The sequence below is a fragment of the Kogia breviceps genome, chromosome 5, assembly GCF_026419965.1.
Source record: "Kogia breviceps isolate mKogBre1 chromosome 5, mKogBre1 haplotype 1, whole genome shotgun sequence".
In the NCBI taxonomy this organism is placed as follows: domain Eukaryota; kingdom Metazoa; phylum Chordata; class Mammalia; order Artiodactyla; family Physeteridae; genus Kogia; species Kogia breviceps.
In genome coordinates, this window is record NC_081314.1 from 84,725,234 (window position 1) to 84,751,711 (window position 26,478).

The window sequence follows — 26,478 nt, forward strand, 5'->3', positions numbered from 1 at the left end:
TTTTAAGAATTCCAACTGCTTGTAGGATTGGTCATCCAGGGCTAACCTCTGTCTGTTCTTATGATTCCCTGCTTTAGTTTTCTAAGAGGCCATTTCTTTTTGCCTCTTATTAAAAACACCAAGCAGATAGTTTCTAAAGGTTGTTTCCTATAGTAATGTTGTTATCAAGTCCAAGCTTGCTCTGTTAGCCACATGACAGGCCAATAAATCAGGAGACGAGGTGTTAAGGCAAGGAATAGTGACTTTATTCGGAAAGCTGGCAGGCCGAGAAGATGACAGACTAAAGTCTCAAAATAACCATCTTATGGGGGTCTGATGCCAGTTTCTTTTATAGAACAGAGAGGGGGAGGAGGTGAGGAAGTAAAGTAAAAAGGCCGTTTATTTTGCAAAATATCTCCTTGCTTGGCCCCATTGAGGAGGGGATGTGTTAATTTCTTTTCTGCAGCCATTCACAGGTGGACAGGGTCAGAATGTCTCTCTGTGAGCTGAACAAAGGCACTGTAGTTTAACAGGCAGAGGAGCAGGGTTCCCTGTGGCAGGGCATTAAGCTTACAGTTATAGACAGTGACTCTAATAACAAAAGCAATGAAAAGTAAAGGTTAAAGTAAAAGAAAGATCCAACATGGAGTCAGAACTAGCCCTTCCCTATTACAGTAAGATATTTTCTAAGATAGGCTTTTATTATTTTCAGGTAACATATAGTTTCTTTTCTAAGTTCTTTACATGGGTCCCATGTTGATTTGTTGTGGATGCTTTTGTTTATTTATTGTTTTTCCTATTTACTGATCTTTAAATGAGGAGAGATCCATTAAACCCTGACACTTGTCAACATGTAGGATGGGCAGATTGCTCTCCAGCAGCACCCTCTCCATGGGTGTTGCATGAATATACTTGTCAGAGCTAAAGCTCAATGGTGACCTGATGTGCCATTGTATGGATATACCAAGGTTTACTTTTCTATTCCTATGTAGATAGACATTTGAGGCCAGCATGAATAGTACTGCTATAGCATTCTTGTCATGCCTGTTGGTGTACATTACTCATGCATTTCTTCCGGAGAATGAAATGCTGGGTCATGGGGATTGCATATTTTCAGTTTTAACAGATAATGCCAATGCACTATGAATAGCAAACCCAAACCACTTAAATATCCAGTAACATTTTTTATTTGATTCAACAAGCTGGTATATCTTCATAGTTAACGAAATGTTGAAATGAGACATGAGAAAATTTTCTCTTGAAGTAGATAGAGCCTCTGGGAAACACCAAAGAGAATAAGGCTTCTTCATTTGATTATTATTACTGAAAATCATTTTAAATTATTGGGAGTTTAAAGAAAATAAATCTGTTTTCTCATGCATCACATATTGACAAGCCCATAAGAGCTGCACATCTTAGGAGAAGCACAGAGGACTGGAATGCTCTATGATGATTTGTACAGCTTCTGTTTAAAAAGATCATAGTCTGTAAAAAAATAATGCAAATATTTATGATTACATCATCTTTTTAGAAACAATCATTATCATATCAATACATCCAAAAAATTACTGTGATACAATTAATTACCCAGAGTCCTGGTTTTGAAGTCACACAGCCCCAGACTCTGCCGCTTACAGGCCCCATGATCCAAACGTTTCCTAACTCACCTCAGTTAGTCTCAGTTTCCAAATTCTACAACTTGAAAAAAGACTTTACATTAACTGGTATAACTTAAAAATTAATATGTGTATATAGTAAAAAAAAAAAATTCAAACTACAAAAGGACAGAAATATGTGGAAAGTAAGCCTCTTTCCCCCCAGTCTGACCTACAGTCCTCAGTTTCCATGCCAGCAACAACTACTTGCCAAGTTCACATTGATCTTTCTAGGATTATTCTGTGTATATTGCAAGCATAATGCATATATGTACATGTTCGTATATCTACATAGGTATTTCTAACTTTTAACTACAGAATATGACACACAAAGGAGAGTACAAAAAAAAAATCATTGTACAGCTTAATGAATTAATGTGTACTACTCATCTCTGTAAATACTACCCAGGGCAGAAAATCCCGTAAGCTCCAACTTTGTTCCAATCACAACCCTCTTCTTACCCTCTAAAAGAAATCACTATTCTGATTTTTATTTGATTTTGACAGTAATCACTTCCTTGCTTTTCTTTATATCATTACCTAAGTGTACATTCCTGAACACACAGTTTAGTGCTGATTTTGAATTTTATATAAATAGACTCATACTGTAGACTTTCTTTTGGATTTGGCTTATTTCAGTTCTTATTATATTTGTGAGATTCATCCATGTGTTTGTCTTTAGTTCTTCTTCATTCTTTTTATCTGCTGTAGAGTAGGAATTAATAAACTTTTTCTGCAAAGGGCCTGATAGTAAATATTTTAGGCTTTGTGGGCCAAAAGATAAAATCAAGCATATTATGTAGGTACTAAAATGAAAGAAAACAAATTTTCACAAATTTTTATTGATAAAATTCAGAAGATAAGTAATAGTAATTGCCTACAGTTTTTTGTGACACAGGTCTCCTGAAGAAAAGAATGAAACTCTTATTTAGGGGATAACATTTTGCTTAATTGGGGTTCAGGTAATTTAAAGGGATTGCAAATGTTCATCTGTTAATGGTGTGTGTAATGAGACTTCCCCCCATTGCAGTTTTGAAAATGTCTTTCAGACAAATATTATATGATATCACTTATATGTGAAGTCTAAAAAATAGTACAGAACAGAAACAGACTCACAGACATAGAAAACAAACTTACGGTTACCAAAGGAGAAAGGGGCAGGGAGGGAAAAATTAGGAATATATGATTAATAGATACACACTACCATATATAAAATAGATAAACAATAAGGATTTACTGTATAGCACAGGGAATTATATTCAATATCTTGTAATAACGTATAATGGAAAAGAATTTTAAAACTGAATCACTTTGCTGTACACCTGAAACCAACAAAATATGTAAATCAACTATACTTCAATTTAAAAAAATGTCTTTCACAGATAGATGCTGGCAATACTGATCTCAATCCATAAGCATGTGCTTTTAATTGTGCATATTTATTGCTTGGAAGGCATTTACAGAATTCCATTAGATTCTTCTCTTTATATTTGCCTTTTAGCACATCATTATAATGCAGATTAATCACTTCCATGAAGGTTAGATGGACATGCCTCCACTGCACGTTAAATAACTTTGAAATATAGAAGTTTCCTTTGCACTTGTTTCAAGGTCCAAAAAACGCTCCTGGAAGTATAGTTTAAGCTCAGAAAATACATTCACTGCAAATATGCCTGGGAATGAACACCTTGGTTTTTTAGCTTTGGCAGCACAGGAAGTATATAAAGCAGCTTACTATTACTTGTGATTCAGACAGTGTTAATTGCCATTGAAATGACTTTACCACAGTATAAATTCTACATACAGGTTCTGTTTTGCCTTGTAATTTTAGGTTGGATTCATTAAAAAATATTACCAAGTCTGCAGCAAAAGCTAATTTCCAAAGTCATTCAGTGTTCCATGATGGTGGTTAAGGGTAGTTTTCTTAGAAAAATCTCAACCTTGTTCTGAGCTCAAAAAAATCACACAAAAATGCCACCACTGCTAAGCCATCAAACATCACGGTGGTAGGGAAAGTCAGGATATTCTGCTATTTCTGACAAAAAAAAAATTCATGGAACAATGAATTAACAATGGGTAAATCCATGAGGCTGAGTGAGGATCACATTGACACAGCTGGCTAAATAGCATATGATCAATTCAAACATCTTTCTACTAAACTAGTAAAGGGGTTATCTACCAAAAACCTAAAGCTGACATTCTGGGTAAATTTGGCCTTAAGTCTGGGGCTCCACCAGATTCCAATCCATCATGCTTGCCCACACAGAGTTTTTAAAAGTCTTGCTGGTGGGGCTTCCCTGGTGGTGCAGTGGTTGAGAATCCGCCTGCCGATGCAGGGGACACGGGTTCGTGCCCCGGTCCGGGAAGATCCCACATGCCGCGGAGCAGCTGGGCCCGTGAGCCATGGCCGCTGAGCCTGTGCATCCGGAGCCTGTGCTCCGCAACGGGAGAGGCCACAACAGTGAGAGGCCCGCGTACCACAAAAAAAAAAAAAAAAAAGAAGTCTTGCTGGTTTCTGTTTCTCTTAGTAAAGTCTTATAACCAGATTTGACCAGTGCCTCAAGGGAAGAAAATGGCCAGTGATCTTAGATCACTTAGGAAGGACTCTTTCCTCTCTATCATTTTAGTTCATCGAGTTCCCCTTTATTGCCAGAGCTCTGCACTGTCTCTGAAAGGTTACATTTACAATATATCCATAATTTTCTCTAATTCTTGAAGCTACCTACTGTATCTACTTAGAATCAGAAAACATGTCTATTTTGTTTTATTAATTCCTGTTACTTTTGTTTCCTTCCTTTTACTTTTTTTGCATCTAATTTGCCATTCTTTTTCTAAATTCTGGAAAAGGATACTTAGTCTTACTTTCACCTTTTGTCTTCTAATAAATGCCTTTAAGCCTACGAATTTCCATCTAAGCACCACATAAGCCCCATTTTACATGTTAGCTATATATGTAGCATTTTGGTCATTTTTCAGTTCAAAATATTTTCAAGTTTCTATTCTGGTATTTTCTTTGATAAACAGATTATTTATACCTGAATTTCCTAATTTCCAAACAAATTAGAATTATCTTGTCATTGATTTCTAGTTTCATTACATTTTCTTTTTTTTTTTTTTTTTTTTTTTTTTGCGGTACACGGGCCTCTCACTGTCGTGGCCTCTCCTGTTGCAGAGCACAGGCTCCGGACGTGCAGGCTCAGCAGCCATGGCTCACTGGCCTAGCCGCTCCGTGGCATGTGGGATCTTCCCGGACTGGGGCACGAACCCGTATCCCCTGCATCGGCAGGTGGACTCTCAACCACTGTGCCATCAGGGAAGCCCTCATTACATTTTTATCAGAGAACACACTTTGCCATGATTTCAACTTTGAAATAGTTGACACTTGCTTTATGACACAGTATACAGTCAGTTTTTGCAAATGTTCTCTGTGTGCTTGAAAATAATTTGCATCATGGAGTTGCTGGTTATAATATTCTATAAATGTCCATTAGGTGAAATTTCTTAACTATATATCTCAAATCTTCTATTTTTTAGTTTTTTTTCCTCTGCTTGCCATATCAGTTCCTGATAGAGATTAAAATTCCCAGCATTATTATGGATTTTTCTATTTCTCCTTGCAGTTCTCTTAACCTTTGCTTCATATAGGTTGAGGCCATGTTATTAGATATATTCAAACTGTGACTCATTATACCTTCCCAAAGAATTAAACCTTTATCTTTATGAAGTGTCCCTCTTTTGCTCTAGTAAGTGCTTTCTGGCTTAAAGTCTTCTTTGTTTGTCATTAATATAGTTAACATCAGCTTTTCTGTGGATGGTGTTTTCATGGTATCTTTTACTTTACTTTAACTTGTAACCATTCTGCATATTTAGATTTTATATATAAAAGGCATACAATTGAGTTATTTTTTAAATTCAGTCTGACAAATTCTGACTTTACTTTGAGCATTTAGTCTATCTACATTTAATGTAATTAAATGATGAATCAATGATAAACACCTACCATTTTATTCAGTGCTTTCTATTGGTTGTTTCCTTTTTCTCTCCTTCTGTCCTCCTTTTGTATTGAGTGTTTTTTTATTTATTTCATTTTCTTCTATTAGTTTAGATGTCATACATCTTTTCACTATCCTTTAGGATTTACCCTAAAGGATACAAAATGTTTCCTGGAGTTATCAACTGTAATGTTAGGTGAAACTTTTATCCTCTTCCTTGACAATGCAAGTGCCTTGGGACAATCTAACCCATCTATGCCCTTTCTGACTTATATACTATTATTGTTGTATAACTGTACTGCTGCTATTGTTGCTGTTTCTTCTAATTGTTGTTATATGTTGATCCTTTATCTCCAGCCTTCCAACTGGGATGATTTTCCTTCTGCTTGAAAAACACCCTTTAGTAATTTATTGTAGGGCAAATCTCCTAGTGACAAATTTTCTGTTTCATTTATCTGAAAATGTCTTTTATTGTCATTCTCAAGGATATTTTTGAAAGGTATAGAATCCTATTTTATTATACTATTTAAGCATATTGAATATATCATTCCAGTATTTTCTGGCTTTGTTTCTGGTGAGAAGTCAACTCTCAGCTTAATTATTGCTCTTATGAAGGTAATTCATCTTTTCTCTCTCAACACTTTTAAGACTTTCTTTTCTTTTGTTTTCAGTAGTCATATTAAAATGCCTCTAGGTATAGATTTCTTTTTATTTTGTCTACTTGGGGTTAAGAAGCCTTCTTAAACATTGACCCTTTCATTGGTTTTAGAAAATTCATATTTATATGATTTCCCAACACATTTCTTCTCATAGAAGTCAAATTTCTTGGGGGCTTCCCTGGTGGCGCAGTGGTTGAGAGTCCGCCTGCCGATGCAGGGGAGACGGGTTCGTGCCCCGGTCCGGGAAGATCCCACATGCTGCGGAGCGGCTGGGCCCGTGAGCCATGGCCGCTGAGCCTGTGCATCCGGAGCCTGTGCTCCGCAGCGGGAGAGGCCACAGCAGTGAGAGGCCCGCATACAGAAAAAAAAAAGTCAAATTTCTTGAATCAGTTGTCCATGCCTACTATCCTTTTGTTGCTTCCTAAGGATTAAGTTATACTACATCTATCCTTTTCTTCTGTAGTTTCCAATTCTTTGTCTCTGTGATTCTTTCTAGGTAAATTATTCTGATCTTTTAATTTACGAATTTTCTCTTCAGCTGTATATATCCTGTTCTTAAATCTATTCATTGAGTTTCTCATGTTGACTTCTGTATTTTTAAATTCTAGAATTTCTATTTTCTTCAAATCTGCTATATCATTTTTATCATTTCTAGTTCTCTTAAAAATTTCCATATTGACTTTCATTTCTTTGAACATAGTGTCTTAGCTCAGGATGCCATAACAAAATACCTTAGACTGGGTAGCTTAAGTAACAGAAACATTTTCTTTTTCTTTTTAAATGAAAACTCAGGATTTACTTTTTTTTTTTAAGAGAAACTTAAAAAAATATATTTATTACTTATTTATTTATTTTTGGCTGCATTGGGTCTTTGTTGCTGCATGTGGGCTTTCTCTAGTTGTGGCGAATGGGGGCTACTCTTCATTGTGGTGTGCGGGCTTCTCATCGCGGTGGCTTCTCTTGTTGTGGAGCATGGGCTCTAGGTGCGTGGGCTTCAGTAGTTGTGGCACGTGGGCTTAGTTGCTCCACTGCATGTGGGATCTTCCTGGACCAGGGCTTGAACCCGTGTCCCCTGCATTGGCAGGCGGATTCTTAACCACTGCATCACGAGGGAAGCCCAGGATTTACTCTCTTTACCACTTTTATATATAACATATAGCAGTGTTCATTATATTTATCATGTTTATTACATCCACAGTACTAATTTGTCTTGTAACTGAAAGTTTATACCTTTTGATTGCCTTCGTCCAATCTCCACTTCTCCCCACACACCTCTGGTAACCACAAATCAATCTCTTTTTCTGAGTTTGTTTTTGAAGTATAATTGACTTACAAAAAAAGTATGTTAGTTCTTGTTACACAACATAGTGATTCAAGTTTTCTATACATTTCAATTCAAAGTGATCCCCACGATAAGTCTAGTTATGATCTGTCACCGAGCAAAAATATTACATAATTTTTGACTATATTCCCCAAATTGTACATTTCCTACCCAAGACTCATTTATTTTGCAGCTGGAATCTCCCTCACCTATTTCTTTCTTTCATCCACCCCCTCCCCTCTGGAAACCACCTCTTCATTCTTTGTAGCTATGACTATATGGTTATGATTTTATTTTTTCTTGTTTTTAGATTTCACATATAAGTGAAATCATACAGTATTTGTTTCTCTTGGTCTGATTTATTTCACTTAGAATGATATCCTTTAGATCCATCCATGTTATCACAAATGGCAAGGTTTCATTCTTTTTTATGGCTGAGTAATATTCCACTGTGTATACATGTACCATATCTTCTTTATCCATTCATCTACTGATGGGAACTTAGGTTGCTTCCATATCTTGGCAACTGTAAATAATGCTGCTATGAACATAGGGGTGCACATATCTTTTTTAATTAGTGTTTTCATTTTCTTTGGATAAATATCCAGGAGTGGAATTGCTGGATCACATGGTAGTTCTACTTTTAATTTTTTGAGGAATTTCCACACTGTTTTCCATAGTGACTGCACCAATTGACATTCCCACAAACAGTGCACAAGGGTTCCCTTTTCTCCACAGCCTTGCCAACACTTGTTTTTTGTGGTCTTTTTGATAATAGCCATTCTGACAGGTGTGAGGTGGTATCTCACTGTGGTTTTGATTTGCATTTCCCTGATGATTATTGATGTTGAGGATCTTTTCATCTGCCTGTTGGCCATCTGTATGTCTTCTTTGGAAAAAGTCTACTTGGATCCTCTGCCTATTTTTTTAAATTAACTTATTATTTATTTATTTATTTGGCTGCATCAGGTCTTAGTTGTGGCATGCGGGATCTTCACTGCAGCATGTGGGATCTTTCGTTGCAGTGTGCGGGCTTCTCTCTAGTTGTGGCATGCTGGCTCCAGAGTGCATGGGCTCAGGTGTTGCGGTGTGCAGGCTCTCTAGTTGTGGTGCACAGTCTCAGTGGTTGTGGCACACGTGCTCTAAAGCATGCGGGCTCAGTAGTTGTGGCGCGTGGGTTTAGTTGCCCTGTGGCATGTGGGATTTTAGTTCCCTGATCAGGGATCAAACCTGCGTCCCCTGCATTGGAAGGTGGAGTCTCAACCACTGGACCACCAGGGAAGTCCCCCTCTGCCTATTTTTTAATTGTTTTTTTTGATGTTGAGTTATATGAGTTCTTTGTATATTTTGGATATTAACCTCTTACTGTATATATTGTATGCAAATGTTTTCTCCAATTCAATACGTGGCCTTTTCATTTTGTTGATAGTTTCCATAACTGTGCAAAAGTTTTTTAGTTTGATATAGTCCTATTTGTTTATTTCTGCTTTGTTTCCCTTGCCTAAGGAGACATAGCAAGAAAAAATATACTACTATGGCCAATGTCCAAGAGCATCCTACCTGTGTTTTATTCTAGAAGTTTTATGGTTTCAGGTCTTATATTTAAGTTTTAATTTACTTTGAATTTACTTTGTGCATGGTATGAGAAAGTAGTCCAGTTTGATTCTTTTCCATGTAGCTGTCTAGTTTCCCCAACACCATTTATTATAAAGGCTGCATTTCCCCATTGTTTGTTCTTCCCTCCTTTGTCATAGATAAGTACCCATATAAGTGTGGGTTTATTACTGGGCTGTCTGTTCTGTTCCATTGATCAATCTGTCTGTTTTTGTGCCAGTATCATACTGTTTTGATTACTGTAGCTTTGTAGTATAGTTTGAAATCAGGGCGTATCGTACCTCCAGCGTTGTTCTTCTTTCTCAAGATTGTTTTGGCTATTAGAAATTTATTTTCTCAGAGTTCTGGAGGCTAGAAGTCCAAGATCAAGGTGCCATCACGGTCAGTTTCTGGGGAGGACTCTCTTCCAGGCTTGTAGATGGCTGCCTTCTTGCTGTGTCTTCACATGGCAGGGAAAGAGAGAGAGAGCAAGCTCTCTGGTGTCTCTTCTTATAAGAGCACTATTCCCATCATGAGGGACCCACCCTCATGATATCATCAATCCTAATTGTATCCCACAGTCCTCATTTCCAAATGCCATCATATTGGAGGTTAGGGCTTCAACATACGAATTTTGGGAGGCATACAGTTCAGAGCATTGCATTCCATTCTAGCCTTCCAAAATTCATGACCTTCTCACATGCAGAATATATTCATTCCATCCCAATAGCCCCAAAGTCTTAAGTCATTCAAGCATCAACTCTAAGGTCTGAAGTCCAAATGCTCATCTAAATCAGACGTGGGTGAGACTCAAGGTACGATTCATCCTGAGGCAATATTCTTCTCCAGTGGTGAACCAGACACATTATGTACTTCCAAAATATAGTGGTGGGACAGGCATAGGACAGATATTCCCATTCCAAAAGGGAGAAATCAGAAGGAATAAAAGAGTAATGGGTCCCAAGCAAGTCCAAAGCCTAGCTAGACAAATTCTATTGGATCTTAAAGCTCAAGATTAATCCCCTTTGGCTTAGTGTCCTGCCTTCCAGGTCCACTGGGATGGCAGCATTACTCCAATGGCTCTGGGGATGGCCCCACCCCTCCAACAACAGCTTTGTTGTCCCCCATCCCCACAGCCTCGGTGGGGATCCTGTCGCTGCACCTCTGCCAGGGTAGGGTGCCATAGGTGGTCCCATCCTTAAGGTTCTGGGCAGAGGCCATCTGACCTGTTGAAACTGAGCAAGTGGTTGATAAGCCTTCAGGATTATTTTTCCCTCTTCTTAAAGAACCATGCAGCGTAATGGCTCTATCATGTCATCCTGTCAAATCCAAGAAGTCTACTGCCTTCCTTCATCTTGTGTCTACTCTTTCATTTCAAACTGGCAGAGTTCCTACTCTTATAATTCCATAGACTATCAAATAGCTGTTCAGCCACACCCTTAGTGTTCTTTTTTAGAATGGATTTTCTTATTTTTTGAAATATGGATAGGCTGAGAATTTTCCAAATCTACAAGTTCTTGTTTGTTTTGCTTAACAATTCCTTCTTCAGTTCATCTCTCTCCTTTCATATTTTCCTATAAAAGCAGTCATGAGGAACCAATCTGCTCCTTCAACACTTTGCTTAGAAGTCTTCTCAGCTAAATATCCAATTTCATTGCTCAGAAGTTCTACATTCCACAGAACACTAGAACAAAGTTCAGCCAAGTTCTTTGCCACTTTATAATATGGATTGCCTTTCCTCCATTTTCCAATAACACATTCCACATTTCCATCTGAGACCTTGTCAGAATTGCCCTTAACACCCATATTCCCAGCATGCATCTCATAACTCTTCCCACCGCTACACATTATCTAGTTCCAAAGTTGCTTCCACACATTTAGGTATTTGTTACAGCAGCTCTTCACTCTTGGTACCAAAATCTTAGATTGGGCTGCCATAACAAAATACCATAGACTTGGTGGCTTAAACAACAAAAATGTATTTTCTCACAATTCTGGAGGCTAGAAGTACATAGCAGTAAGCATAGTTATTCTAAAATCTGTGTCTAATAATTCCAATAGCTTAGATCTCTTTAGGTCTGTTTCTATTATTTGTACTTTCTGCTGGTTGTTCAAATTGTCATGTCTCTTCATATACTGGATATCCTTGTTGTGTTCTGGAACTTGTTCATGAAAAATTGTGAAAATAAATTGAGGTCTAGGATGATGCCAGCTTTCTCCAAAGGGAATTTAAGTGTTGTCCCTGACAATTTCCTTGAGGCAACAGGAATCAAGGATCTTTAAAATTTGTTTTATGGGACTGAGGGTTTTTTGGATCATTCAGATGACTAGAAGCTAAACTATAGTGTATTTGAGGGGTGATTTACTTCCAGTGAACACTTTCTACTAGGGCATAACCTTATGGAGTCCCAGCCCAAATGGAGGTTTACTAGGGACTCAACCTTGACTCTACAGTTTTTGTCCCTCTAGTTTTGCAAAGCTTGTGAAAGTATTGCTCAGCTTTTCAGCCACATTTACTAGAATTTGCATAATATCCTAAGGAAAAAAATGGCTCCAAATGCCAAACTCAACTCAGTAGATTTTTCTACTTGTAAATTTTTCCCCAGAAATGCCTCACTATTTTATTACCTCTATTGTGTTTAAGCTGATTTAAAAATTTTGTTTTTAATAAGTAGTCTATGCCTACTGACCCTCTCACTAAATATTATTAAATAACCTCACATATGTCCTTCCCTCTGAGAGAAGGAAGAGGAAGTGATATATACTATGGGGGCAACTAAGCATCATGTTCCAACCATTTAATAAAGTATTAAGAAGATACTGTATTAATTTATTTGTTAACATTCCTTGCTGAGTGTCTGTAGCTAGCCTGGAAACTAGGTTTTTTTTGAAACTATTTTATAACCACAACATGCTTTACATAGTGAAAGTAAAATACATTTCATTAAAACCTAAGTGTAGGGCTTCCCTGTTGGTGCAGTGGTTAAGAATCCTCCTGCCAATGCAGGGGACACGGGTTCAAGCCCTGGTCCAGGAAGATCCCACATTAAGATCCCACAACCAAGCCTGTGCGCCACACCTACTGAGCCTGCACTCTGGAGCCCGTGAGCCAAAACTACTGAGCCCACGTGCCACAACTACTGAAGCCCACATGCCTAGAGCCCGTGCTCCACAATGAGAGAAACCACCGCAGTGAGAAGCCCATGCACTGTAACGAAGAGTAGCCCCCACTTGCCACAACTAGAGAAAGCCCACACACAGCAACAAAGACCCAATGCGGCCAAAAATAAATAAATAAATTTTAAAAACCAAAAAACCTAAGTATAAAAGAAAGAATCATTTTTAAACTCTTATGGCTTGATTTCAAAGATCACCGTAGATGTCACAAAACAGGTGTTATATACTCAGAAGTAAATGCAGATGTATTCAATTCAAACTATGTAAATTATTAATCTTATTTGCATGTAAGAAAAATGACTACCCCAACATTAAAGATGATTTATTTTTAATTTTTAATTTATATTGGAGTATAGTTGATTAACAATGTTGTGTTAGTTTCAGGTGTACAGCAAAGTGATTGAGTTATACATATACATGTATCTATTCGTTTTCAAATTCTTTTCCCATTTACGTTATTACAGAGTATTGAGCAGAGTTCCCTGTGCTATACAGTAGATCCTTGTTGGCTATCTATTTTAAATATAGGAGTGTGTACATGTCAATCCCAAACTCCCCCCCACTGTTCCCCACTGGTAACCGTAAGTTCGTTCTCTAACTCTGTGAGTCTGTTTTGTAAATAAGTTCATTTGTATCATCTTTTTAAAAATTCCACATATAATCGATGTCATATATTTGTCTATCTCTATCTGACTGACTTCACTTAGTATGATAATCTCCAGGTCCATCCATGTTGCTGTAAATGGCATTATTTCATTCTTTTTTATGGCTGAGTAGTATTCCCTTGTATATATGAACCATATTTTCTTTATGCATTCATCTGTCAATGGACATTTAGCTTGCTTCCATGTCTTGGCTGTAAACAGTGCTGCAATGAACACTGGGATGTATGTATCTTTTTGGAGCATGTTTTTCTGCAGATATATGCCCAGGAGTGGGATTGCTGGATCATATGGTAATTCTATTTTTAGTTTTTTAAGGAACCTCCATACTGTTTTCTATAGTGGCTATACCAGTTTACATTCCCACCAACAGTGTAGGGGGGTTCCCTTTTCTCCACACCCTCTCCAGCATTTATTTTTGCAGATTTTTTAATGATGGCTTTTGTGATTGGTGTGAGGTGATATATCATTGTAGTTTTGATTTGCATCTCTCTAATTATGAGCATTGTTGAACATCTTTTCATGTGCCTCTTGGCCATCTGTATGTTTTGTTTGGAGAAATGTCTCCTTAGGCCCATTTTTTGATTGGGTTGTTTGTTTTTGATATTGAGCTGCATGAGCTGTTTGTAAATTTGGGAAACTAATCCCTTGTCGGTCGCATCATTTGCAAATATTTTCCCCCAGTCTGTGGGTTGTATTTTCATTTTGTTTATGGTTTCTTTTGCTGTGCAAAAGCCTTTGAGTTTAATTAGGTCCTATTTGTTTATTTTTGTTTTTATTTCCATTACTCTGGAGATGGGTTGAAAAAGGTATTGCTGTGATTTATGTCAGAGTGTTCTGCCTATGTTTTCCTCTAAGAGTTTTATAGTATCTGGTCTTACATTTTGAGTTTATTTTTGTGTATGGTGTTAGGGAGTATTCTAATTTCATTCTTCTATATGCAGTCCAGTTTTCCCAGCACCACTTATTGAAGAGGCTGTCTTTTCTCCATTGTAAACTCTTGCCTCCTTTATTGTAGATTAATTGACCATAGGTGCTTTATTTCTGGGCTTTCTATCCTGTTCCATTGATTTATATTTCTGTTTTTGTGCCAGTACCATACTATCTTGATGACTGTAGCTTTGTAGTATAATATGAAGTTTGGCAGCCTGATTCCTCCAGCTTCATTTTTCTTTCTCAGGATTGCTTTGGCTATTTGGGGTCTTTTCTGTTAACATGCAAATTTTAAAATGTTTTATTCTAGTCCTGTGAAAAATGCCATTGGTAATTTGATAGGGATTGTATTGAATCTGTAGATTGCCTTGGGTAGTATAGTCATTTTGACAATATTGGTTCTTCCAATCCAAGAACATGGTATAACTTTGCATCTGTCTGTGTCATCTTTGATTTGTTTCATCAGCATCTTATAATTTTCAGAGTACAGGTCTTTTGCCTCCGTAGGTAGGTTTATTCCTAGGTATTTTACTCTTTTTGATGTGACGGTAAATGGGATTGTTTCTTTAATTTCTCTTTCTGATCTTTTGCTATTAGTGTATAGAAATGCAACAGATTTCTGCATATTTATTTTGTATACTGCAACTTTACCAAATTAACTGATGAGCTCTGGTAGTTTTCTAGTAGCATCTTTTTTTTAAAATATATAAATGTATTAATTTATTTATTTTTGGCTGTGTTGGTTGGCTCTTCATTGCTGTGCACAGGCTTTCTCTAGTTGCAGCAAGTGGGGGCTCCTCTTCATTGCGGTGTGTGGGTTTCTCGTCACAGTGGCTTCTCTTGTCGTGTAGCACAGGCTCCAGTCACGCGGGCTTTAGTAGTTGTGGCTCACGGGCTCAAGAGTGCAGGCTCAGTAGTTGTGGCACATGGGCTTAGTTGCTTCGTGGCATGTGGGATCTTCCTGGACCAAGGATCAAACCCATGTCCCCTGCATTGGCAGGCAGATTCTTAACCACTGCACCACCAGAGAAGTCCCTTCTGGTAGCATCTTAAAAAGAGCTTCTATGTATAGTATCATGTCATCTGCAAAGAGTGACAGTTTTTCTTCTCCAATTTGGATTCCCGTTATTTCTTTTTCTTCTGATTGCCATGGCTAGGACTTCCAAAACTATGTTGAATAAAAGTGGTGAGAGCAGACATCCTTGTCTTGTTCCTCATCTTAGAGAAAATGCTTTCAGCTTTTCAGTTTGTGAGTGTGATGTTACCTGTAGATTTGTCTTACATGGCCTTTATTCTGTTGAGGTAGGTTCCTCTATGCTCACTTTCTGGGGAGTTTTTATCATAAATGGGTGTTGAAGTTTGTCAGAAGCTTTTTCTGCATCTATTGAGATGATCATATGGTTTTTATTCTTCAGTTTCTTAATATGGTATATCACATTGATTGATTTGCAAATATTAAAGGATCCTTGATCCCTGGATAAATACCACTTGATCATGGTGTATGATCCTTTTATTTATTTATTTATTTATTTATTTATTTTTGCGGTATGTGGGCCTCTCACTGTTGTGGCCTCTCACGTTGCGGAGCACAGGCTCCGGACACACAGGCTCAGCGGCCATGGCTCACGGGCCCAGCCGCTCCGCAGCATGTGGGATCTTCCCAGACTGGGGCACGAACCTGTGTGCCCTGCATCAGCAGGCGGACTCTCAACCACTGCGCCACCAGGGAAGCCCAGATCCTTTTAATGTGTTGTTGGATTCTGTCTGCTGGTATTTTGTTGAGGATTTTTGCATCTATGTTCATCTGTGATATTGGCCTGTAAATTAATTTTCTTTCTTCTTTCTTTCTTTTTTTGGTGTTATCTTTGTTTGGTTTTGGTATTAGGTTGATGTTGGCCTCATAGAATGAGTTTGGGAGTCTTCCTCCTTCTGCTACATTTTGGAAGAGTTTGAGAAGGATAGGTGTTAGCTCTTCTCTAAATGTTTGATAGAATTCACCTGTGACCTGCCATCTAGTCCTGGACTTTTGTTTGTTGTAAGTTTTTAAATCACAGTTTCAATTTCAGTACTTGTGATTGGCCTGTTCATATTTTCCATTTCTTCTTGGTTCAGTCTTGAGAGATTGTATCTTTCTAAGAATTCATCCATTTCTATTAGGTTGTCTATTTTATTGGCATATAGTTGCCTGTAGTAGTCGCTTATGTTCTTGTGTATTCCTGTGGTGTCCATTGTAACTCCTCCTTTTTCATTTCTAATTTTATTGATTTGAGCCCTCTCCCTCTTTTTCTTGATGAGTCTGGCTAAAGGTTTATCAATTTTGTTTATCTTTTCAAAGAACCATCTTTTAGTTTCATTGATCTTTTCTATTGTTTTCTTCATTTCTATTTCATTTATTTCTGCTCTGATCTTTATGATTTTGCTCTTTCTACTAACTTTGGGTTTTGTTTGTTCTTCTGTCTCTAGTTGCTTTAGGTGTATGTTAGGATATTTATTTGAGATTTTTCTTGTTTCTTGAGGTATGATTGTATTGCTATAAAATTCCCTCTTAGAACTGATTTTGCTGCATCCCATACATTTTTTTTAATGTATGTGCATACATGTGTGTGTACAGAAGATTCTTTGAGTCAGAGACAAGGACCACTTCTCACAGAAAACCTTGTGAGAAATCAGTTCTTACAACAGTGATTTGGTGAGGGCTAGATGGCACATGCACATGTTTTGGGGTACAGTATGGATAAGGAACTCCACGGTGGGAAAGACAAACATTATATAGGGCTGCTGGATTCCTGTTCATGAGAGAGAGAGAGAGAAACTTATCTTTGCTGTGGAGTACAAGAGAGTAAATTCCATTCCGGAGACGGGGACTGATATTTTACTCTCCTGGGAGATATCCTCTATCTGTGCTATAAAAAAAGCTGCCCTCTCTGGATTGAAGTGTTTCATAGGTTTTTGGATTGTCATGCTTTTGTCTTCATTTGTCTCTAGGTATTTTTTATTTCCTCTCTGATTTCTTCAGTGATCCATTGGTTGTTTAATTGCATACTGTTTAGCCTCCATGTGTTTGTGTTTTTTACAGTTTTTTTTTCTTGTAGTTGATTTCTAATCCCATAGTGTTGTGGTCAGAAAAGATGCTTGATATGATTTCAGTTTTCTTAAATTTACTGAGGCTCACTTTGTGGCCCAGCATGTGATCAATCCTGGAGAAAAATGTGCACTTGAGAAGAATGTGTATTCTGCTGCTTTTGAATGGCATGCTCTATAAATATCAATTAAGTCCACCTGGTCTAATGTGTCATTTAAGGCCTGTGGTTCCTTATTTTCTTTCTGAATGATCTGTGCATTGATTAAAGTGGGGTGGTGTTAAAGTCCCCCACTATTATTATGTGGGGGATTTCTCCTTTAACGGCTATTATTTGCATTATATATTGAGGTGCTCCTATTTTGAGTCCATACACATTTACAATTGTTGTATCTTCTTCTTGGATTTAATCCCTTGTTCATTATGTAGTATTCTTTGTCTCTTGTAATAGTCTTGATTTTAAAGTCTATTTTGTTTGATACGAATATTGCTACTCCAGCTTTCTTTTGATTTCCATTTACATGGAATCCCTTTTTCCATTCCCTCACTTTCAGTCTGTATGTGTCCCTAAATCTGAAATGGGTCTTTTGTAGACAGCATATATATGGGTCTTGTTTTTGTATCCATTCAGTCACTCTGTGTCTTTTGGTTGTGGCATATACTCCATTTATTTTTAAGGTAAATATTGATATGTATTTTCTTATTGCCATCTTGTTAATTGTTTTGGATTTGTTTTTGTAGGTTTTTATTCCTTTCCTCTTTTGTTTCCTTCTCTTGTGATTTGATGACTGACGTTGGTGTTGTGTTTGTATTTCTTTTCTTTTTTGTGTGTTTATCTATTGTAGATTTTTGGTTTGCCATTCCCATGCGGTTTTGATATAGCTGTCTATATATAAACAAAATTGTTTTGAATTGCTGGTGTTTTAATTTCAAATGCATTTACAATAGCCTGCATTTGTGCTCTCCTTTTCTTACAATTGCTGGTTTTGACATCTTATTTGTGTGTAGATGATTTCCTACCTTTACCATATGTTTGCCTTTACCGGTGAGTTTTTCCATTCATAATTTTCTTGTTTCTAATTGTGGCCTTTTCTTTTCCACCTAGAAAATTTTTTGTTGCAGAGCTGGTCTGATGGTACTGAATTCTCTAGGCTTTTGCTTGTCTGTAGCGCTTTTGATTTCTCCATCAAATCTGAGAGCCTTGCCTGGGTAGCTTATTCTTGGTTATTGGTTCTTCCTTTTCATCACTTTAAATATATCATGTGACTCCCCTCTGGCCTGCAGAGTTTCTGCTGAGAAATCAGTTGATAACCTTATGGGAATTTCCTTGTATGTTGTTTGTTGTTTTTAAGATTTTTTTCTTTGTCTTTAATTTTGGTCAATTTCATCACTGTGTGTCTTGGTGTATCCCTTCTTGGGTTTATTCTGCCTGGGACTCTCTGCACTTCCTGGGCTTGGGTGACTGTTTCCTTTCCCATGTTAGGGAAGTTTTCAGCTATTATCTCTTCAAATATTTTCTCAGGTCCTTTCTCTCTCTTCTCCTTCTGGGACCCCTATAAAGCAAGTGGTGGTATGTTTAATGTTGTCCCAGAGGTCTCTTATACTGTCCTCATTTCTTCTCATTCTTTTTTCTTTATTCTGTTCCACAGCAGTGATTTCCACCATTCTGTCTTCCAGCTCACTTATCTGTTCTTCTGCCACAGTTATTCTGTTATTGATTCCTTCTCATGTATCTTTCATTTCAGTTATAGTATTGTTCATCTCTGTTTGTTTGTTTGTTCTTCAAAGCTTCTAGCTCTTTGTTAAACAGTTCTTGTATCTTCTCAATCTGTGCCTCCATTCTTTTTCTGAGATCTTGGATCATCTTTACTATCATGGATCATCTTTACTATCATTACTCTGAATTTTTTTTCAGGTAGACTGCCTATCTCCCCTTCACTTAGTTGTTCTTCTGGAGTTTTATCTTGTTCCTTGTCCCAGTAGAGGAATGAGACATAGTCCCCTACTGTCTCATTTTGTCTGACTTTCTGTAATTGCAGTTTCTGTTCTGCAGGCATATAGTTCTTCCCCCTGGTGGATGAGGCTAAGAGGCTTGTGTAGGCTTCTGGGTGGGAGGGACTGGTTTCTGCCCAGTGGTGGGTGGAGCTGGCTCTTGTCCCTCTGATGGGCAGGGCCATGTCAAGGGGTGTGTTTATCAGGCAGCTGTGTGCTCAGGAAGACTTTAAGCAGCCTGTCTGCTGATGGGTGGAGCTGTGTTCCTGCCCTGTTGGTTGTTTGGCCTGAGGTGTCCCAGCACTGGAGCCTACAGGCTGTTGGATGGGGCCAGGTCTTGGTGAGAAAACAGTGGCCTTCAGGAGGGCTCATGCCAATGAGTACTCCCCAGAACTATTGCCGCCAGTGTTCTTGTCCTTGCAGTGAGCCACAGGTGCACGCCTCCACAGAAGACCCTCCAATACCAGCAGGTAAGACTACCCAGTCTCTTATGAGGTTACTGCTTTTCTCCCTGGTTCATGGTGCACACAAAATGCTGTGTGCACCCTCCAAGAGTGGAGTTTGTTTCCCCCAGTCCTGTGGAATTTCTGTGATCAAACCCTGATGGCCTTCAAAGCCAGATTCTCTGGGGGCTTCTTCTCCCATTGTCAGACCCCCAGGCTGGGGAGCCTGCATGAGGCTCAGAACCTTCATTCCTGTGGGTGAACTTCTGTGGTAAAATTATTTTACAGGTTGTGGGTCACCCACCTGGCATGTATGGGATTTGATTTTATCATGCTCCTCCTACCATCTTGTTGTGGCTTTTTCTTTGTCTTTGGATGTAGGGTATCTTTTTTGGTAAGTAAGTTGCAGCGTTTTTTTGTCAATTGTTGTTCAGCAGTTAATTGTGACTTCAGTGTTTCCATAAGAAGAGGTGAGCTCATGTCCTTCTACTCTGCCATCTTGTCTCACCTGTGTGTCTAGGCTCATTGTTATAATTTTTATTATTGCCTTAAGTTAGGCCTCATCATCTCCTATCTTCCACCAGAAAGCTGGGTCTGTTTATATGTCCAGAGAATGCTGTGATGATATGCTGTCCAGATCACTGTTATCAGGACCAAGGCACTCAATTCTTCATCTGCTTGGAGAATTGGCTAGCAATGCCTTGTACCTGAGCTCTTCCCAGTGCATGCTCTCAGCTTCCTTCACTCACTCTCCAACATCAACCAGATAGGGAGAGACCCAAGGGACCTGACAGAGGAATTAAATTGCATTTCTAAGGCTGATTTTTAACAATAATAAGGCAAAATGCTTTGATCCTTAAATTTATATTATATAGATAGTATATAACATTATATGTAAATACATGACATATCTTCAATGGTTAATAATTTCATTATTAATGAAAAACAGGATTTTCTGCTGTAATTTACAGCCATAGTTTGGTATTTAAGAATTATCAGTTTTCCCTCTACTCTTTCTTAACTGCCCCCTCATCTGAAGCTTCCTTCCACGTGCCTCTCTGAGACTTAAGGTCCCAGTAGATTTCCCTGCAGAAGGTCTCTTGGTCACATGTTCATGGGTAAACCTCAAGTAAAGCAAAATTATTTGTATAGTTAGAGGTAGAGCTACCAACACCCAAACCTTCTCAATGCCAGGTGCAAATTTCCCACTAAAGCCTTAGTGCCTTCCCTAACCTGAGAGCACACCCTCAAGGCCAAAATAGCAGATGACGTGCCTCTACCATGGGAGGGTTAAGGGAGAAGGTAGAGGCAAAAGGTTCACTCTGTTTCCCCTTCTCATGAGAATTTTACTTTGAACTGACCCTCTAGCTCTGTTTTCCAGTAATGTGATAAGGTGGTACCTGTCAACTGTGTTACTAAGCAACAGGACTTAAGGTAAAAATGACCCCTGATTGGAACTAGCATCTGACTTGGAGGAATTATAAATAAGCTATTAATACCTAACAGGAAACTGTAACTTTGAGGTTTCCTTAGTGTGCTGATTTTTTTAACTGGGCAAATCCATTGCGGGGGACCCTGGAAACTATGCTGCTGGAATTATTACAAGAAATACTGGTCCAGGAGCATGTAAACCAGGGCAGCTCCTGCACCCACCCAATGCACCTGGTCTCTTTTTTCCTTGCACCTGAGCTTTGTAACCTGGGGGCTAAAGGAAACAGCTATGTGGTCTTCTGTGTGGATTCAGTGAGAGCTCCCACAGGAAGAGAAACACCTGATGCTTCCCTGATGTAGTCTTGTGAGTATGAATGTTTAGTTGCACCTAAGACCAGGCCCCTCGTTGATACTGCAGAGGGCATCAGGGCAAGAATTGGGCAGGCTGTGCCTCATGCCATGTTTATAGCTAGAACAGTGCGATGTGGAGTTAGACAAGGTACCCCCTAAGAACAAGCTTTTTTTTTTTTTTTTTTAAAATAACACTGACACATTTTGTAGCTTTATCTGTGATGGCATACAGTTATATGCTAAAAGAACCTATAAAGTAATTTTGAGTCCTGTTTTCTGGTCTGAAGAGTCCAGCTGCTGTCTTATCAACTCTGTTCTCTAACACTTTCAATAGCAGATTCCATAACCCAGATGAAATGCACTAATTTTTTCCCCTGTATTCCCCCATTCAATCTGGGCTGCCACAGTCAGACAGACAGAAAGCACAAGGACACTTTTTTCTTGCCTCTGTAGTGGAAACCTTAGCAGACAGTAACTGCTTCAGGCCTGTCAAATAGATGCATGAAATGCACCAATTTAAATGAGAATGCTTCATTTTCCACATTATGATTGCTAGAGTACAGCACAGAGCTGAATGAGGCTGCTTGTCCTCCTCTCTACTTCCAGATGAAAAATCAAACTCACCTTAGCTGTTTTGCTCATTTTCAGTTTCTCCCTCAAGTAGCTCAGTGTCTGATGCTTGCTGTTGCTCAACACAGTGCTTCTGGAGCATGTCTTCCATGTACCTGTGGATGACCTGATGGGCTGCGAGGATGTGCTTCTGCTGTGCATTCCTCACTGTGCCAAAGGGACAGAAGACTTATTACTCTGGAAGTCGGAACATATCATTCCCAAAGATTCTCAAGAGAGTAGTGACAGAAATGATAACTTTGCAAACCACATATTCTCTTACTTAAGGCTGACTGGATTAAAGAAAAATTACCTGCTCTCTGTTTTGGAAGGATATATTCCAAGGGTAACTCAACCCAAATCTTATTATTGTTGCTCCCCGTGTTCCACTCTCTGCTCAGTCCAGTCATGCTCCTCCCCACCAGGTTTGCCTCCATTCTACTGCTTAGCAGCTTCCTTCACCTGGAATGCCTTCATTCTAAATCCTGCCCTTCTGCAAGCCCAGCGCAAGTCCCAGCTCCTCCAGGAAGTCTCCTTTGACTGAGTCAGCCCACATTTACGGTGACCACACTTGAGTTTGTACAAACCTGTTCAGCACTGAAGTACTTCATGTGAGTTACATTTTGTTTACCTAGATTGTAAATGACATAAAGATAGACCTTGTTTCATATTTCTCTTTGAGCCTTAGTCCCTAATATGAAGGGTACTTGTTGAATGATGAGTTTCTGAGCTCATGGATTTAAAAGTTGGTCCTAGTTCCACATTCTAAGAATATTTATTACCAAGACTTAGTACATTAAGCATCCCATTTGCCTTGGAAAGAGGTAATTGTGATGATGATGACAGCAGTTAGCATTTGTCCTTACTTTGTGCCAGGCACTGTTTTTTTTGTTTGTTTGTTTTTGTTTTTGTTTTTGTTTTTTGTGGTATGTGGGCCTCTCACTGTTGTGGCCTCTCCCGTTGCGGAGCACAGGCTCCAGACGCGCAGGCTCAGCGGCCATGGCTCATGGGCCCAGCCTCTCCGCGGCATGTGGGATCTTCCTGGACTGGGGCACAAACCCATGTCCCCTGTATCGGCAGGCAGACTCTCAACCACTGTGCCACCAGGGAAGCCCCCAGGCATTCTTTTAAGCAGTTGGCATATACTCATTCATTTAAGCCACCCACAACCCTAAAAGAGAGTAGTATTAATATCCCCATTTTCAGATGTGGCAATTGAGACACAGAGAGATTAGGTAATTTGCCTAAAGTCATACAGCTAGTAAAGCATAATAAGCAGTACTGTGGATTCTATGCTATTGAGGTGTCAGCTAGTTTATATAGGGTAAATCACATAGCAATTTACAACACTACAGAGCAGTATGGTTGAAAAAATGGGGACTTTGGAGCCACACAGACCATGGTACAATCTGCATACTGTATAATGTCTCTAGGCATTAATTTCCTTAACTGAAATATGAGAACACATCTATAGATGTTGTAAGAAATTTAAATAAGGTATTTCTAAAAATGCTTAGTACATTGTCTGGAACTTAGTATGCATTTAAACCTTGGTAGTTACTATCATTTTCATCTGTATAAAGGTCTTCAAGGTCATTCCCCTCCATGAACTTTTAGAAAAATGAGAGTTGGTGGATTAGGAAGACTCTGAGCTCACCTCCTCTCATGGGCACACCAAAATTACTATTTACAGAGAAACTATTGATGAGAAAGACCAGAACCTACCAGAAAAGACCTCTACAACTAAAGATATAAAGAAAGAACCACAATAAGATGGGTAGGATGGGTGGAGTTGTGGTATAGTCAAGAGCCGTACCCCGGTAGGCGATCTACAAACAGGAAAATAACTAGAATTGCAGAGGTTCTCCCCAAGGAGTGAGGGGTCTGAGCCCCACATGGGGTCCACAGCCCAGAGGTCCTGCACTAGAAAGATGAGTACGCACAATATTTGGCTTTGAAGGCTAGTGGGGCTTTCTTTCAGGAGAACCTGTGGGCTGTGGAATAGAGACTCCACTCTTAAAAGGTACACACAAAATCTTATACAACGTGGTACCCAGGGTAGAAGCAGTAATTTGAAAGGACCCTGGGTCAGACCCACCCACTGATCTTGGTGAGTTTCCTGGGGTGGTAGGAGGCAACTGGACCTCACCCTGGGGACACAGACACGCATGGTAACCATTTTGGGGAGCTTGTTCTACCACAAGGACACTGGTGCTGGTGAGCACCATTTTGTAAATGGTGCTCTAGCTCATCAGCCTCAGGACCCAGTACCGCCCACACCCACCAGCCTGTAGGCACCAGTACTTAAATGCCTCAGGGCAAGTGACTAGCTGGGCAGGGACACAGCCCCACCCACCAGTGGGCAGGTTACCTTAAAATACCCTGAGCCCACAGCCGCTCATGGACATGGCCCTGTCCACCAGAGCAAACAAGCACTAGAACTGGGACCCCCAGGGCCTGCAGCAAGAGACCTTGGGGCCTGGCTCAACCCATCAGTAGGCTGGCACCAACCCCAGACCTGCTGGGCCCCAGCCCCACCCATCAGCAGGCCAATACCAGCTCTGAGACACTATGGGCCCCTCAGCCAGCCTCCCCAGAATCTGGCCCCACTCACCAGACATGGAATGGATAAACAACAAGGTCCTACTGTAAAGCATAGGGAAATATATTCAATATCCTGTGATAAACCATAATGGAAAATATAAAAAGAGAATGTATATATATGTATAACTGAATCACTTTGCTGTACAGCAGAAATTAACAACATTGTAAATCAACTATTCTTCAATAAAAAAATAAGGCAGAACAGCAACAAAAAAAGGAACTCTAGAGAAGAATGGATGAACAGAGTGAGAGGTTAGAAGCTTTTAACAAAGAGTTAGAAAATATAAAGAACCAAACAGATGAAAATATAATAACTGAAATGAAAAATACATTAGAAGGAATCAACAGTAGATTAAGTAATACAGAGGAATGGATCAGCAAGCTGTAAGACAGAGTAGTGGAAATCATTCAAGCTTAATAGAAAAAAAGAATAAAAAGAAATGAGTACAGTTTAAGAGACCTCTGGGAAAACATCACACATACTAACATTTACATTATAGGGGTCCCAGAAGGAGAAGACAGAGAAAGGGATGGAGAACATATTTGAAGACAAAACAGCTGCAAACTTCCCTAAACTGTGAAATGAAACAAACATGCAAGTCTAGCAAGCACGGAGAGCCCCAAACATGATCAACCCAAAGAGGACCACACCAAAACACTCTGTAATTAAAATGGCAAAAATCAAAGATAAAGGGATATTATTAAAAGTAGCAAGGGAAAAGCAACAAGTTATGCACTAGGGAACTCCCATAAGGCTATCAGATGACTTTTCAGCAGAAACGCTGCAGGCCAGAAAAGGGTGGCAAGATATAGCTGAAGTGATGAAAGGGAAAACCTACAACCAAGAATACTCTACTTGGCAAGTCTTTCATTCAGATTCGATGGAGAGATCAAAAGTTTTACAGACAGGCAAAAGCTAAAAGAGTTCATTACCACCAAATCAGCTTTACAAGAAATGTTAAAGGGAGTTCTCTAAGTGAAAAAGCAAAGGCCACAACTAGAAACATGCAAATTATGAAAAGAAAAAGCTCATTGGTAAAGGTAAGTGTGTAGTTAAGGTAGTAAATCAACCACATACAAAGCTAGTAGGGAGGTTAAAAGACAAAAGTAGTAAAATCTACAATAAGCCGTTAAGGGACACAAAAAACTAGATATAAAATATGATGACAAAAACAGTAATTGTGAAGGAAGGGGAGTAAAAATGCAGAGTTGTTAAAATGTATTTGAAATTAAGAGATAAGCACTTAAAACAATCATATATAGATACAGATAGACCTGTCTACATCTGTGTATAAACCTAATGGTAACCATAAACCAAAAATCTATAATACATATACACAAAAAAAGAGACAGGAAGCCAAACAACACTGAAAACAATCATCAAATCACAAGGGAAGAGAAGGAAAGAAGAAAGGAACAAAAAAGAGTTACAGAAAACAACCCCAAAGCAATTAAAAAATGGCAATACCTACCTGTCTATAATTACTTTAAATGTCTAATCAAAAGACATACAGTGACTGAATGTCTACAAAAATAAGAGCCATATATATACTGCCTACAAGAGACTCAGTTGAGATCTAAAGACACACACAGACTGAAAGTGAGAGGATGGAAAAAGGTATTACATGCAAAAAGAAATCAACAGGAAGCAGAGGTACAATACTTATCAGATAAAATAGACATTAAAACAAAGACTGCTAGGAGAGCCAAAGAAGGAGACATTACATAATAATCAAGGGATTAATCCAAGAAGAAAACATAACAGTTGTAAATATATATGCATCCAACATAGGAACACTTAAACATATTAACAGACATAAAGGGAGAAAATCAACAGTAGCACATAATACTAGGAACTGTGTGTGTGTGTGTGTGTGTTAAAGAATTTACTAATTTATTTTACAACAAGACCTATAATATGGGTCCCTCTGTCACAGGCAGTGAAAACAGGCAATCCCTACTGAGGAATGAAATTATTCAGGAATTTCTCTGCAACGA

General features: G+C 38.8%; 1 protein-coding gene and 1 non-coding gene across 3 annotated transcripts in view; both read right to left on the bottom strand.

Annotated features, from left to right (window-relative positions):
- Positions 1–226: 226 nt before the first annotated feature.
- The window catches only part of CFAP91 (cilia and flagella associated protein 91), a 149,581-nt gene continuing 123,329 nt past the window's right edge, over positions 227–26,478 (bottom strand). The window contains exons 17-18 of one of the 2 annotated variants that reach the window (XM_059064733.2): positions 21,892–22,044; positions 227–1,464 (exon numbers count right to left, since the gene is read on the bottom strand). In XM_059064733.2, coding sequence (XP_058920716.1) covers positions 21,893–22,044 — 152 coding nt within the window. In that variant the 3' untranslated portion in view covers positions 227–1,464; position 21,892. The remainder of the gene's footprint in view (positions 1,465–21,891; positions 22,045–26,478) is intronic. The other variant, XM_067035355.1, reaches the window with a different exon arrangement.
- Positions 21,640–21,770, bottom strand: LOC131757869 (small nucleolar RNA SNORA31). The gene has a single exon (XR_009336020.1). It is a non-coding gene; the product is annotated as a small nucleolar RNA SNORA31 (small nucleolar RNA).